This window comes from Betta splendens, chromosome 3 (assembly GCF_900634795.4).
Source record: "Betta splendens chromosome 3, fBetSpl5.4, whole genome shotgun sequence".
NCBI classification, from domain to species: Eukaryota; Metazoa; Chordata; class Actinopteri; order Anabantiformes; family Osphronemidae; genus Betta; species Betta splendens.
Genome location: NC_040883.2, coordinates 19,612,233 through 19,624,985, shown reverse-complemented (window position 1 = coordinate 19,624,985; position 12,753 = coordinate 19,612,233). Strand labels below are relative to the sequence as shown.

The 12,753-nt window shown below is 40.6% G+C and overlaps 2 protein-coding genes across 5 annotated transcripts in view; one reads left to right on the top strand and one right to left on the bottom strand.

Annotated features, from left to right (window-relative positions):
- The window catches only part of dmxl2 (Dmx-like 2), a 30,701-nt gene extending 21,477 nt beyond the window's left edge, over positions 1 to 9,224 (top strand). The window contains exons 39-56 of one of the 4 annotated variants that reach the window (XM_029143844.3): positions 267 to 440; positions 729 to 800; positions 1,910 to 2,100; positions 2,225 to 2,358; positions 2,445 to 2,530; positions 2,653 to 2,854; positions 3,138 to 3,255; positions 3,955 to 4,020; positions 4,748 to 4,834; positions 5,021 to 5,142; positions 5,265 to 5,403; positions 6,202 to 6,262; positions 6,364 to 6,491; positions 6,589 to 6,666; positions 6,772 to 6,863; positions 6,951 to 7,003; positions 7,092 to 7,309; positions 7,821 to 9,224. In XM_029143844.3, the coding sequence (XP_028999677.1) occupies positions 267 to 440; positions 729 to 800; positions 1,910 to 2,100; positions 2,225 to 2,358; positions 2,445 to 2,530; positions 2,653 to 2,854; positions 3,138 to 3,255; positions 3,955 to 4,020; positions 4,748 to 4,834; positions 5,021 to 5,142; positions 5,265 to 5,403; positions 6,202 to 6,262; positions 6,364 to 6,491; positions 6,589 to 6,666; positions 6,772 to 6,863; positions 6,951 to 7,003; positions 7,092 to 7,309; positions 7,821 to 8,030 (2,231 nt within the window). In that variant the 3' untranslated portion in view covers positions 8,031 to 9,224. The remainder of the gene's footprint in view (positions 1 to 266; positions 441 to 728; positions 801 to 1,909; positions 2,101 to 2,224; positions 2,359 to 2,444; positions 2,531 to 2,652; positions 2,855 to 3,137; positions 3,256 to 3,954; positions 4,021 to 4,747; positions 4,835 to 5,020; positions 5,143 to 5,264; positions 5,404 to 6,201; positions 6,263 to 6,363; positions 6,492 to 6,588; positions 6,667 to 6,771; positions 6,864 to 6,950; positions 7,004 to 7,091; positions 7,310 to 7,820) is intronic. The other 3 variants (XM_055507331.1, XM_029143845.3, XM_029143846.3) reach the window with 3 other exon arrangements.
- Positions 9,225 to 9,704: 480 nt separating this feature from the next.
- Positions 9,705 to 12,753, bottom strand: part of gldn (gliomedin) — a 4,231-nt gene continuing 1,182 nt past the window's right edge. Inside the window, exons 2-10 of the mRNA XM_029145378.3 lie at positions 12,692 to 12,743; positions 12,587 to 12,604; positions 12,356 to 12,454; positions 11,829 to 11,921; positions 11,622 to 11,738; positions 11,355 to 11,438; positions 11,151 to 11,276; positions 10,895 to 11,045; positions 9,705 to 10,799 (exon numbers count right to left, since the gene is read on the bottom strand). Of these exons, the coding sequence (XP_029001211.1) occupies positions 10,334 to 10,799; positions 10,895 to 11,045; positions 11,151 to 11,276; positions 11,355 to 11,438; positions 11,622 to 11,738; positions 11,829 to 11,921; positions 12,356 to 12,454; positions 12,587 to 12,604; positions 12,692 to 12,743 (1,206 nt within the window). The 3' untranslated portion in view covers positions 9,705 to 10,333. The remainder of the gene's footprint in view (positions 10,800 to 10,894; positions 11,046 to 11,150; positions 11,277 to 11,354; positions 11,439 to 11,621; positions 11,739 to 11,828; positions 11,922 to 12,355; positions 12,455 to 12,586; positions 12,605 to 12,691; positions 12,744 to 12,753) is intronic.

Here is a 12,753-nt window from a genome sequence, read left to right as displayed (position 1 = left end):
ACACATTTATTGTTTTATTGTTGTCACCTTATGTTTTTCATTTTCTTTCTATCCCTTTATTTAAATGTTTTTGTTGTTGCCTTTTCCTCCACCTCTTGGCTTTCTAAGTTCTAAATTCTCTATGATTAGATGCAGGGAAAAATGCGTCCATATTGGTCTACATGCCTATTTACATTGCAATTTACCTACAGTACATTAGTTCAGTCCTGTTGATGCTGCTGCTCTGTCATGTCTTGTATGAGTATGCCCTCTGCCCTGTGTCCCAGTGTCAGCTGATTTTGAGGCAGCCAGTCCAGAGGAGTCTCAAGAAGAGACAGGAAGCAACCTCACCCCAAATCCCTCTCCTATCCCCACTGAAACCCAGATACCCAAACCATCCCCTCCCCCAATTACAATGGGAGTGAGGTCAGACATTATGGCACCAGAAACTAGGGCCAGCTGTGAGTAACTTGGCTGGTGGATTGCAGTGCTAGTTTGCAGAATTGCAGTGCATGGTATTCGCACAGGTTTGCATTGTTGAAAATGCTTGACTCACCCTTGTGTGCAGGTACTTTTAAATGTACATAAAGCCCAGTACCATGTTTTTCGTTCTCATCTCAGCCCAGTGTGATATTAAGCCAACAGCTGTGTGTCTCTGTGCTGTGTTTACTGTATTGCATGTACTGTACAGTATATGTTTTGACTTCCTCTATGTTCATCTCATTATCACTGCCAATTTACTACTGAAGCAATGGCTGAGCCTAGACAGGAGTGTTCAGAGGCCAAGGCTGAGACACTTTCTCGATCTGACACTAAAGCAGGTACATTATAACAGGCTGTTACACTAATGTTGCTGTAGAGCTAGAAGTCCGATAGTTCTTCCATGTGGGTCCTTGTTCTGTACAGTATCTCAGTAGTTTAAGAGAAGATAAGTGCATAAAAGACTGGAACTAGCTTTTGTTTGATATGATTCAGGTGTTTCTCTGCATTAGGTGCACATACTTTACAGTAAAAGCCAGTAAAGAGTGCTGTAAAAGTCTGTTAACTGAACTCAACAAAGGTCTATCAAATTCATTTAGCCAAAGTAATCTCTGCTTGCACTGTTTTTGCATGGAAGGAACATACAAACTGGCATTTACTGTAGACCCACTATCAGTGCAGATTCTGCAATCGCTCTCAGCAAAGCCAGAGAACGTTTTAAAGAACTTGTTGAAAGAAGAGTGGATCCTAAATGCCAGATTGTTGACAGAAATCAAATGCTTCAGCTCTGTTACAAAATATCATGTTATACATAAATACTGTACATAGAACAATATTACACCAGGATGCACAAACGGTACATAGTGATGCCCCTAGACATGCACTGCTTGTAAATAAATCAAATTTGACAATCTTGTGTTTTATCAAATGTACTGCTCTTTGATTATTAATGGGGAGTTTTGCCACACATATTTGCAAATTGTTTTTTTCATGGTCAGTAGTATTTTTGTGCATCTAACTCATTTGTGAATTTTATTTTTATTTTTTTATTTTTATTATTTTTTTGTGTGGTGCAATGCCAGAGGTAGTCACCCAGGATAATGGTCAAGGTTTGTGCACATCCTAGTGTGTCCTGCCCTGTGCCTTGATCTTTATATTTGTGCTTTTGTGTTCTTTGTTTCCAAGTGTATTGCTATTCTTTCATTGGCTGTCACTCATCAAACTTGTTCCACTCAAAACAGACAGAAACCACATTTAACACAGGGGATTTGAAATTGGGTTTGTTCAAAGTTTTTATGTCCACTGTGAATGTGTAGCATAGTGTGCTTTGTGCTGATGCAGTTCAGCTTCTCCTGATCCTGTGTTCTTTTTTTGTTTTGCTCAGCCCATGTAAAGTTGTTTTTTTAACAACATTACAGTTCACAGCTGTCATAATTTTTTTTTTCCCCAGTGGCTCCACCGCAGCCCCCAGCAGAGGATGTAGACCGTTACAGACGTAGATTCAATATGAGGATGCTCGTTCCTGGACGCCCAGTGAAGGAGACGCCTGCTGCCCCACCTCCAGTGCCCACAGAGAGACCCACATACCGGGAGAAGTTCATTCCTCCGGAGTTGAGCATGTGGGACTACTTTGTAGCCAAAGTAAGACCCAGATTAGAACATACAGTATGTGGAATACATAATGAGATGTGTAATTAATGGTCATCTCTAAATCTCTGCCTTCTTATTTAAGTTTTCTGTTCATTAATTATTTCCTTGCTTTCAGCCTTTCCTGCCATTGTCAGACAGTAATGCTCTGTATGACTCTGATGAAAGTGGGGCAGAGGACGATGAAGATGACGATGATGCCTTCCTTTCTGACACACAGATGACGGAGCATTCTGACCCGAACTCCTACAGGTAGAGCTCTTGTCATATGCATTTTACTAAGCTGTGCTTCAGATGTTAAAGTTTTGTTTGTGCTTGTCTGTCTGTGTACTACGTAGCTGGGCTCTGATTCGACTAGTCATGGTAAAACTGGCTCATCAAAATGTTAAGAACTTCCTTCCTCTTGCCGGCCTTGACTTCACAGGTACAAATGCACCTCAATACCCTAATCAGCTCCTTAAATCTTCATTTACAATCGTTTTATAAATCTTTTACATGAAACCATATCAAATATTGACTGTTTATATGTATGTTCTTGCATCGCAGACCTGCCTGTCACTTCCCCTCTAAGCAATGCAGTGTTAAAGACTTTAGAGAACTGGGAGCAGGTTTTGCTGGAGCGAATGAATAGGTTTGACGGCCCTCCTCCTAACTATATAAACACCTACCCCACTGACCTCAGTGCTGGAGGTGGTCCCGCCATACTCCGACACAAGGCCATGCTGGAGCCAGACAACACACCCTTCAAGTGAGTAAACAAACGTATATGTTCAGTATTTAGAAATGTATATACAGACACTATTGTTGGATGAATTAAAGCATCATACTTCATACTACAGTATGAATCATCAGAACTCTGTTGAATTATAAATATCATGTATGAAAAAAAGTACAACAAAGTCACTTTGATCAGGAGTAAGTTGTTCTTACGTTGAAACAAGATTAATCATTGTTAAGCCAAGACCATTCAAATGAAACACAAGTATTTACCCTACTGTGCTTCTTATTTTTGACATACTGTCGTCTCTCAGGACAAAGAACCACCAGTCTTTTCCAGCCCGCCGTCTTTGGCATTTCCTGGTCAAACAGGAAATTCTTCAGGAGACCTTGATTCGCTACATCTTCACAAAGAAAAGGAAGCAGAGTGAGGTGAGCAGCCCCCAGACACAAATGAAACATTCTGCATGTTTTCCCCTTGTTTCAGTGACCATTAGCTCCAGATTACAGAGGTAAAGCAGGAACTCCGATTACCTTTTTGTTTCATTAAAACATGACAAGTTTTAAAAAGATGGCAATAGATCTTGTCCTGTTTAGTATGAATTTTAGTTTTGCTTCAGTTGTTATTATTGCAGAGCATACTTGAACTAGGTTGCTAATAAGAATGTGAAACAATAAAAATAATTAATTAAATATATATTTACATTTACTATGGTACACAGGGCAATATTTGCTACATTCCTTACTGTTGTTCATATTGTCATTATATTATTATCATTGCTTGGCCTACTTGGGCATATTCAATCGAGTCCAGGACCATTCACTGAGTTCAGTCTGTGTGGAAATATTCATTATGATCTACTGTAGCTACCTTCATGACAGCGTACTGCTGTAGCTGCAAACTGCAGTAAGCAAATTACAGTACTTCATGGTAAACAGTAGCAGTCGAATCTCGTGCTAATGGCATGGGCTGGTTTTGGAATTACTTACAATTTATCACCAATTTTACATCAAATATATTGTCAACATCTTTCATTTTCTTTCCATTCCATGTTTTATTTTTTCCCTGTTTGTGCATGTGTGTGTTGTTTGTTTTTCTTCTATATTGCCTGTGTGTGTTGTGTTGTGTAGTCTGTAGAGAACCATATGGACCACATAAGCCCAAACTGCATAGCAGGAGGTAGCAGTTCTTACAAGGTAGTGTCATTTCCTGTACCAGTTCAGGTCCTGCCACTGTTTTTCTATCTATCCATCTGTCTGTTTGAGTCACCGCAAAGCCAAGCTTGAAGGAGTTTATTTATATTATTTTGTACAGATCAATTTAGATATATGTAGCATCAAACTGAGTGAAGGATCTGGTGTGTCCTCTCCAACTTGGCCTGATAGTGACTGCTCTGGCAACATTTCTGGCATAAAATCTCTTTATGGGTCTTAGATCTAATAGTTAATCTTTCCTTATTTTTTTTTACACTGAGACACACTATAAGAGGTCCATTTGCATAACCTCACATCCAGTTCCTGCCACATCTCCTTGTCTTGCTCACTCCTTTTTCCTCTTTAGCTGGACTAATTCTACTAGGCACCCAAAAAGCAGCTTCTCTGCTGCTTTTTTGCATTGACAAACATCAAATTTACTACAATTGCTTACAATTATACATCAAATTTACTAACTTGCATGCTCACTGTCAGGGCTGTGTGCCGTTTGCTAATGGTGCAGATTGCTCTCACTGGGGAAAAACAAATAAGCAGATCAGTTATTTACAGTACGGTTATCTGCATGTTACCATATAATACTACTTTTATGTCAAGTGTTTTTTTTTTTTTCCGCAACTTTATGACCTTAAAAGTCACTTCCCTACCTTACTGTAAGGAATATTTACCTGAAAAATTCTGAAAGTAAAAAATCTGTCATTTCTTTTTTCAGGTAGAGGCAGACCTAGGCTACCCAGGAGGCAAGGCCAAAATCATCCACAAGGAGTCTGATATCATCATGGCGTTTGCCATCAACAAGGTGTGTGTGTGAAAAAAGAAAAAAGGATTACTGGGAAAGACTTTACTTTTTCCACAATTTCCATATTTATTTATGAACTAGTATAAATGATTACCTAGAACAACACATACACGCACAACTTCCGGTTGTCTACTCGACTTAATGCAGTACTTTTTTTTTTTTTTTCCTCCCACCATTGCTTACCAGGCCAACTCAAACGAGATAGTGTTGGCCTCCACACATGATGTCCAGGAGGTGGATGTTTCTACTCTAGTGGCTGTTCAACCCTACACCTGGATAGGGGATGACTTTGATAAGGAGTCCTGCAGGTCAGATTCAACGCAGCTGAAAGATGGCCTAAAACAAAATATTTCCATTTTAGGCTTCCCCAAACTGTAGGCCTAGTCTTGAAGACAATTCCCAAGTGACAAGTTGTTGTTTTTTTTAACAGCTCTGATGATATAGATCCTCGCTCCTCTCATACCAACATTGCCCAGGCGAGCTCTGCCCCCTTTGCACCAACTCAGATGCCAGTATCTGCATCAATGCCATGGCTCGGTAGTGGGCAGACCAGCATGGGTGCCAGTGTGGTATGAACGTCTTTACCTCAAATACATATATACATGAAAGTATAGCCAAACCAGAAGGTAATATAACAGATTTGCAGTAGTTATTAATTGCCAGCAGGGGGAAGCTATGCTCTTTTTTGGATCCCAGACCCGGAATCTGTGGCACTGTTACACTATTCTCTTTCCTTTCCTCTTTCCTCTACATTCTGTGGCCCCACTACTTTTTCAAAAAAGATGCGTGTTTTAAATTTTTATCATTGTTGAGCCAAACCAAGCCACAAGGACTAAACAGCTAGCCTGCTGAGTCTATAGGGACTGATACGAAGAGGAGATGTGTTTGCATCCCAGAGATGCATCCATATAAACACAGATAGCATCAGGTCTCACAGCAGTCTATCCAAGGTACAGATTTGCGTCACACTTTCACAAAGCCAGGGTTCTCCATGTCCCAACCATATTGATAAACGCTATGTGTGATACAATGAGAAACCTTTGTCCTGTAATTACTGCGTCTTTTTGTGTATTATAAGTTGCTTTTACAGTTTAAATTGGCATATATTGCCTCTTCCAGGAAATAGTAGAAGGAAAAAAAGTTTCTTAATCAATAAATTGAAATCTGAAATTATTGCCTAAAATGTTTGCCAAGGTGATTGTTTGAATCTACAGTAGATTCATTGTTCAATTACACAGTAAGAACACACAAACCATTTTTGTCAAACCACAGAAATAAAAAAAAATGTTTCACTTGACTTTAGCTGAAACCAGGCAGGGTAAAAAATATCAGTTGAAAGCTTAATAACATTTCGATCTGATTTACAGATTATGAAGAGGAATTTGAATAATGTGAAGAGAATGACTTCCCACCCCATATATCAGTACTGTAAGTACCCACATTTACACACATGAAATCACCACCAGTCACTAGATTTCTTCATTTTTACCTTGTTCTTTTTTCTGTGTGGGTTACTTTGTGCATGTCAGACATGACAGGGGCTCAGGATGGTAGTGTGAGAATGTTTGAGTGGAACAGACCTCAACAGCTCATTTGCTTTAGACAAGCAGGCAACGCTAGAGTTACTCGGCTCTACTTCAACTCCCAGGGCAATAAGGTACACACTCACATACAGTACACATTCTGGCACTCTGTGCAACACCTGTGTTTTGTCTATTTGGGGCGACTGCGATTGCTTCGTGTTCTTCCTGCAGTGTGGAGTTGCAGATGGAGAGGGCTTCCTTAGTCTGTGGCAGGTCAACCAGACATCCTCCAACCCAAAACCATACCTGGTAAGGTCACGCTTTGCCACTGGAGCACACACATTCATCTTTATACAATAACACTTTTTAATATAATTAATACATAATCTTTGTTTTTTGTGTTCTGGTCATAAGAGCTGGCAGTGCCACACAAAGACCTGTGGGGATTTTGCTTTCATCACATCCTCCAGCCTCATTGCCACTGCTGGCCAGTCCAATGATAACCGGTACGTGCTCAGCAGTACCCTACTGAATTGGCGTAGTGCTTTTTCTCTTGAATAACTTATTTTACCATTGGCTTATATTGTTTGCAGAAATGTTTGCCTGTGGGATACTCTGATTTCACCAAGCAATACTATGGTTCATGGTAGGAAAGGCCAAATGTTTCAGACAAGCCTATTTAATTTAGCTTCCTGCACTTATCCATTGTTTTTGTTTTTTTTGTTTTTTTGTAGCTTTCCCCTGCCATGAGAACGGAGCCACTGTGTTGCAGTATGCTCCTAAACAGCAGCTGCTGATCACTGGAGGCAGAAAAGGTTTTGTTTGTGTGTTTGACATCCGCCAGAGGCAGCTGCTCCATACTTTCCAGGCCCATGACTCAGCCATCAAGGCCCTCGCACTGGATGCCTATGAAGATTTCTTCGTCACTGGGTCTGCCGAGGGCAACATGAAGGTGACACACGCTCTGTCACTCTGAAAACGTTCTACAATTAAGCTTGAATAACTAACTTTAACTCTCCCTCTACCAATTTTCAGTTTTCATCTGAAAATGAATCTGTGAAGTATTACTGTTGTCTAGGGCTGCAACTAACAATTGTTTTGATAATTGATTAATCTGGTTATTTTTTCATAATCAGATTAATCGGATAAAAAAAATTAATATATTCTATTTGATGTTTGGTTTATTAGAAATCCCTCTCCAGCTGTTTAACGTGCACCATGTATTAGGCTGAATGCCGTCTTGTGATGGACAGTTGCTGTTGCTTTTACAACAGGAGTATATAAGAAATATATATACTTTTCTTGATTAATGGTTTATTTTTGGTTTCCTTTAGTCCATCCTAAATATGTGTGATGTCACTGTGCGGGTGGACAGATGGAGTCTGTGCGTTGGGGAAACAAAGAATGGATTTTTTTTTAAAATATGAAATTATTATTACACTAAAACCCTTCTCTGTTTCCAGGTATGGAAGTTAGCTGGCCATGGACTCATGCACTCTTTCAGCACTGAGCATGCCAAGCAGTCCATTTTCCGTAACATCGGCGCTGGTGTTATGCAGGTGGAAACTCACCCAAATAACCGCATCTTCACCTGTGGAGCAGACGGCACCCTGAAGATGAGGGTCCTCCCCGATCGTTACAACATCCCCAGCAGCTTGGTCGACATCCTGTAAAGAATGTTTCCGTTTCAGAGGGTCCATAGAGAGCTGGAAAGAAAAAACACAAAAAAACTTATGTAACACCCGCTAGAAATTATTAGTATTATTGATTGGGAAAGACTTGGTGAAAAGGTCACCACTCTTGGTGTCTTTCAGTGTGTGCAGTGTTTACTGTTGATGTAAATCATATCCAGAATGCAGCTGCAAATGTTTGTTTATTTTCCCCCAAAGGCTGAAAGCAACATTACAAGCAAAAGGTATCATACTTGATTTTAAAGCTAGATTTACTGTAATTTTATTGAAGAATCTCTACTCTTAGAGTGTGTCCATAGGGAAGCTATGCATGTCCTGTTCTTGTTAAGCGGTGCAATCACAGGTCTGTTGATAGTGCTCTGTAAAAGTGCTCAAGCAAAAATTTTAAAAGTGTGTACTTGTCGTCATTTTGTGCCCACAGCTGAAACCTCCTAGCATCTACTGTAACCAGCACTGTGGTTTGTTATTGAGTCAGTGGTTTCCAGTGTGAATCAAGTTGTTGGAATCTGCATTTTGTTTCAGTGGTTTTATAACAACCCCCCTCCTAGTCCCGCCCTTCTGCCTGGCTTTTCCCAGTCCTTATGGCGGAGCTGACAGTGCTCCAATACCAACGCCCCCCCACCCCCTCTCCCCGTTTCATAGGCTGCTTGTCACTCACGCTGACCTCTCCTCTTTTTGGTTTGACTGGTTAGCTTGTCGATCGTGTTTACTCTACTGTTTCTCCCATCTGTACACCTGCCCATCTCCTGAAATGCCTCATTGCATGGCAGACTCACTGCTAGAGCATTTCCTGTGTGGAAGATGATGTGTTTTACTTCTGTAACTGTGATTTTAATGTTTCCATCTGTCTGGTCCAAAGCAAGAAACAGAAACTACCCACCCAGAGCAAGGAATACAACGGTTCACTTCTGGTCTTGCACAAGATATTGTTTGATTTGCTTTTTAATTTTATTATTTATATATTTGTTTGGTTGGCTGTTCCTTTGTAAACCGAATCTAACTTATTGCCTTTTAATTTAGGAATGTAAGGGGTTTGTGACTGGGAGATGTGCAACAGTCTACTGTATGTAAGTGTGTGTTACCACCTTGCTGTCATCCATAAGGAATAGATATTTGCACTCAAATACTGGAGACACTAAAAGTTTATTTGAAATAAAGAGGTTATTGAAGAAGTAATTGTTCTATACAAATGAATGTCTGGCTTTATTTGGCCTAGTGTTAAATCATTTGAGATATATATATATGTGTGTGTGTGTGTGTGTGTGTGTGTGTGTGTGTGTGTGTGTGTGTGTGTGTGTGTGTGTGTGTGTGTGTGTGTGTGTGTGTGTGTGTGTGTGTGTGTGTGTGTGTGTGTGTGTGTGTGTGTGTTTGTGTGTATATATTGTATTTTCTCTCTGTCTCCTGTCCTGTCTTCTCTCTCATCTCTCTCTCTCTCTCTCTCTCTCTCTCTCTCTCTCTCCCCCTCCCCTCCCCTCTCTCCCCCCCCCCCCCCCCCCCCCCCCCCCACCCATCTCTCTCTCTCTCTATCTCTATCTCTCTCTATCTCTCTCTCTCTCTCTCTATCATCTCTCTCTCTCTATATATATATATATATATATATATATCAATAAAACCATTTCTTTAATTTTGGTTTGGTTTGTATCATACCAGCTGGATTAGTTGTAACTTTTGTTAAGTGTATGTATGGTATTTATTAAAGACATTTGTGTTTCTCTCTTTCTGCCTGTTGTGTACATGTCACATGTTTCCAATTTGTCTCATGTGTGTGTGTGTACTAATGCGAAAGAAGCCAGTATCATGGGTAGACTCTTATTGTGCACTTAATCCTGGAGGCGTCCGAGAGAACAAGTCGTGGTCAGACTTTCACCTTTGTAAAGAGAATAAATTATTTTTATTTCATGAGGGTGATTTGTAGTTTTCTCTCAGGAGCAATTAGTGAACAAGGACCATGCATCACTACAAAGACAGAAAGACTCTTCTGTATTTGTAAGACTATTTGGGCAAATGTACATTTCTTTCAATGAAAATAATTGTCATGCACAAACACAAAAAATGGCTTGCGTAAATGCAAAAAAGCTACTGTATGTTAATATTTTTTTTCACAATTTTAGTAACTCAAACTATGTAGAGGAAAGTGTAAAACAGAGAGTCCAACTCTTAGAATTCAGACTTTAACTTTCAAAACAGAATTCCATGGGTAAAGTAAAATACTTTTTTGAGTCTCACATACATATGTGTGACTCAAGGAAGCCATGTCTGCTTTTTAACTGATGTTCAGTGTGCTTTCACTCATCAGAGATGAAGTGGACCACATAGAGTTTGACGTAGCTGTGGTCCCAAACATACAGGTGTCTATCCTTTGGGCTATAAGAGAGCATCGCCAGCACTCCACCTGGAGACCTCAGATCAAAGGTCATGTTCACTGGCTTTCCTTTCAGCAGATCAAAAGCAAAAGAAACTCTGGTGTCCTTGGTGTCTGTGACGTACAGGACACCGCAAGCAATGAAGGCATTGCCAGCCTTGGTTCGAGGGTAGGTGGTATTTATTGAGGACGTGATGGAAAAGGTCTTCTGGTCCAGCTGGGCAACTATAATACTCTCATCTTTACTGGATGCAAAAATTAGCCACAAGCCATTTTCATCTGCTGCCAGTTTGAAGTAGGTCTTGGAGTTGTGAAGCAGGTAGGAAAGGTCATGGTACAAAGCATTGTCCACAAAGAGTGTGTGAAGTCTCTTGGTGTGAAGGTCAAGTCTGTATTCAAACCAGCAGTAAGTTATTTCAGTAAATTATTAATTTGTTAGAAAGTGGAAATAATAGCAAATTGTGTCATCAAGTATTGAGCTTACCTGCCGATGCTGGAAGTACCGGCAATATGATAATAGAAGGAACCGTTATGGACTGTGTGGCCGCAGCCTTGGTAGAACTTTCTAACGTCCACCATCTCACTGCTGTTGTTTTTGAGGGAGGCAATGCTTTGATAGTGTCTCAGCACACGACCTGGAGAGGAACATGCAATACTGTACAGTGGTTGCTACAGCTCAAAATGTAAATATGAACATGAAGAAATCCTACTGTTTACCCTACAGTGCTGATCCAACCTACCAGAAAAGTGTTCTGCCACCCATAGTTGCTCATCGTTTAGCTGAGCTGTGTCTTTCATCCATGTGCCAAATGTGCTGCTCATTTTCATTACATTTCTGGGGTTAATCAAAGACTTAATGAGGCATTCTGAAAAAAATTAAAATACAAAGAACTTTAAGGTTTTATTCTCTATTCACGTTGACACATGTCTTAGTAAACACACACCATTCTTCTTTGGTGTTTTCTCATGTTGGTTCTCAGCTGCTTTTACAGGTGTGGTTTCATCATTTGGGTTTGCCAGTAGCGGCCCTGTTAAAAAGAATGTACATTATTTATAACACATCTTGATCAGATCAAAGCCCTTCATGGAAAATGGTCATTTTACCAACAATGCTATCATAACAGTCAGGGGAGACTGCACAATATGATGGTTCCGGAACAGCTACAATTTATTGCCTGGTGATTTATATTCTTCCCAGACACCTACAGTACCTGAAGTCTGCAAAGCCTGAAGATTGGCTCTGTGGTGCCTTGTTCTCGGAGGCCCTTCAGGCCCAGGAGGTCCAGGAGGGCCCATCGGCCCAGGTGACCCTGGTGGACCAGGAGGACCTAAAGAAGGACGGGACAATGTGGCAAGCTGAGTACAATTTTTTTAAGTTACAAATGCAAGTGAGTTGAGATCATTCAAGCTCTACGTGCCCTCAATAATGGCGTCTTTGGATGCCTCCCCCTTTTCTCCAGGTGGACCAGGCTCTCCCTTTTCACCCAATTCTCCTTTCTCACCTGGCAGCCCTGTGGTGAACATTACATCACTGCATGTGAAACAGTGCCATGATTACATCCTTACCTCCCAGTACACTGAATCCTGTAATCCACTGAGAGCAGTGGGAGAGCACAGGAAGACAGTCTTCTAGTTTATTCAGCTGTAGTTTAAAACCACAGAGCTGAATAATGTTAGTTAAAAGAGTGAAAGGTGTTCCAGTCATTGATGAATCACGGTCACAATCTACTGGCAGTAAAGTCTGATGTGTATGATTGGACCAGGAAACTAAAGTGAACCTTAAGCATGTTTTGGGATTTTTGTGTGCGTATATATATTTACCCTCAGGATATACTCAACCTTTTACTGCTACATTTTATGAGCAGTTCATTAATTAAAAGACCACCACTGCCCAAGGCATTAATATAAACAAGGGTGAGTATAGATCTTCATGTTTTTTTCTTACCTCTTTTTCCTCTTTTCCCATCAGCCCCAGGCAGCCCATTCAGTCCTGGGAGGCCATCAGTCCCATTGTGTCCGGGTAAACCATCTCGACCGGGCAAACCTACAGGAACACGAAAAACACTTACAGTAAGCTAAATAGGAAGACTATTCAGGGAGTATGTAGGTCACTGAACTACAAAGGAGATACAGGAGAGTCTGCTTAACATTTCAACGCCAAGACAAGTTTACCTACCAGGTGGTCCCGGGGGTCCTGCAACCAAACGGTTTGAAAATGTTAGAGAATGGAAGGCGAGAGTTTTAAAATGACAAGGTAGTTTAAAGTCAGGTTGAGACATACCAGTTATACAGACTCCCTTAGAGTTGTTGCAGATATCAATCAACAATTTTATCTAAAAGCAA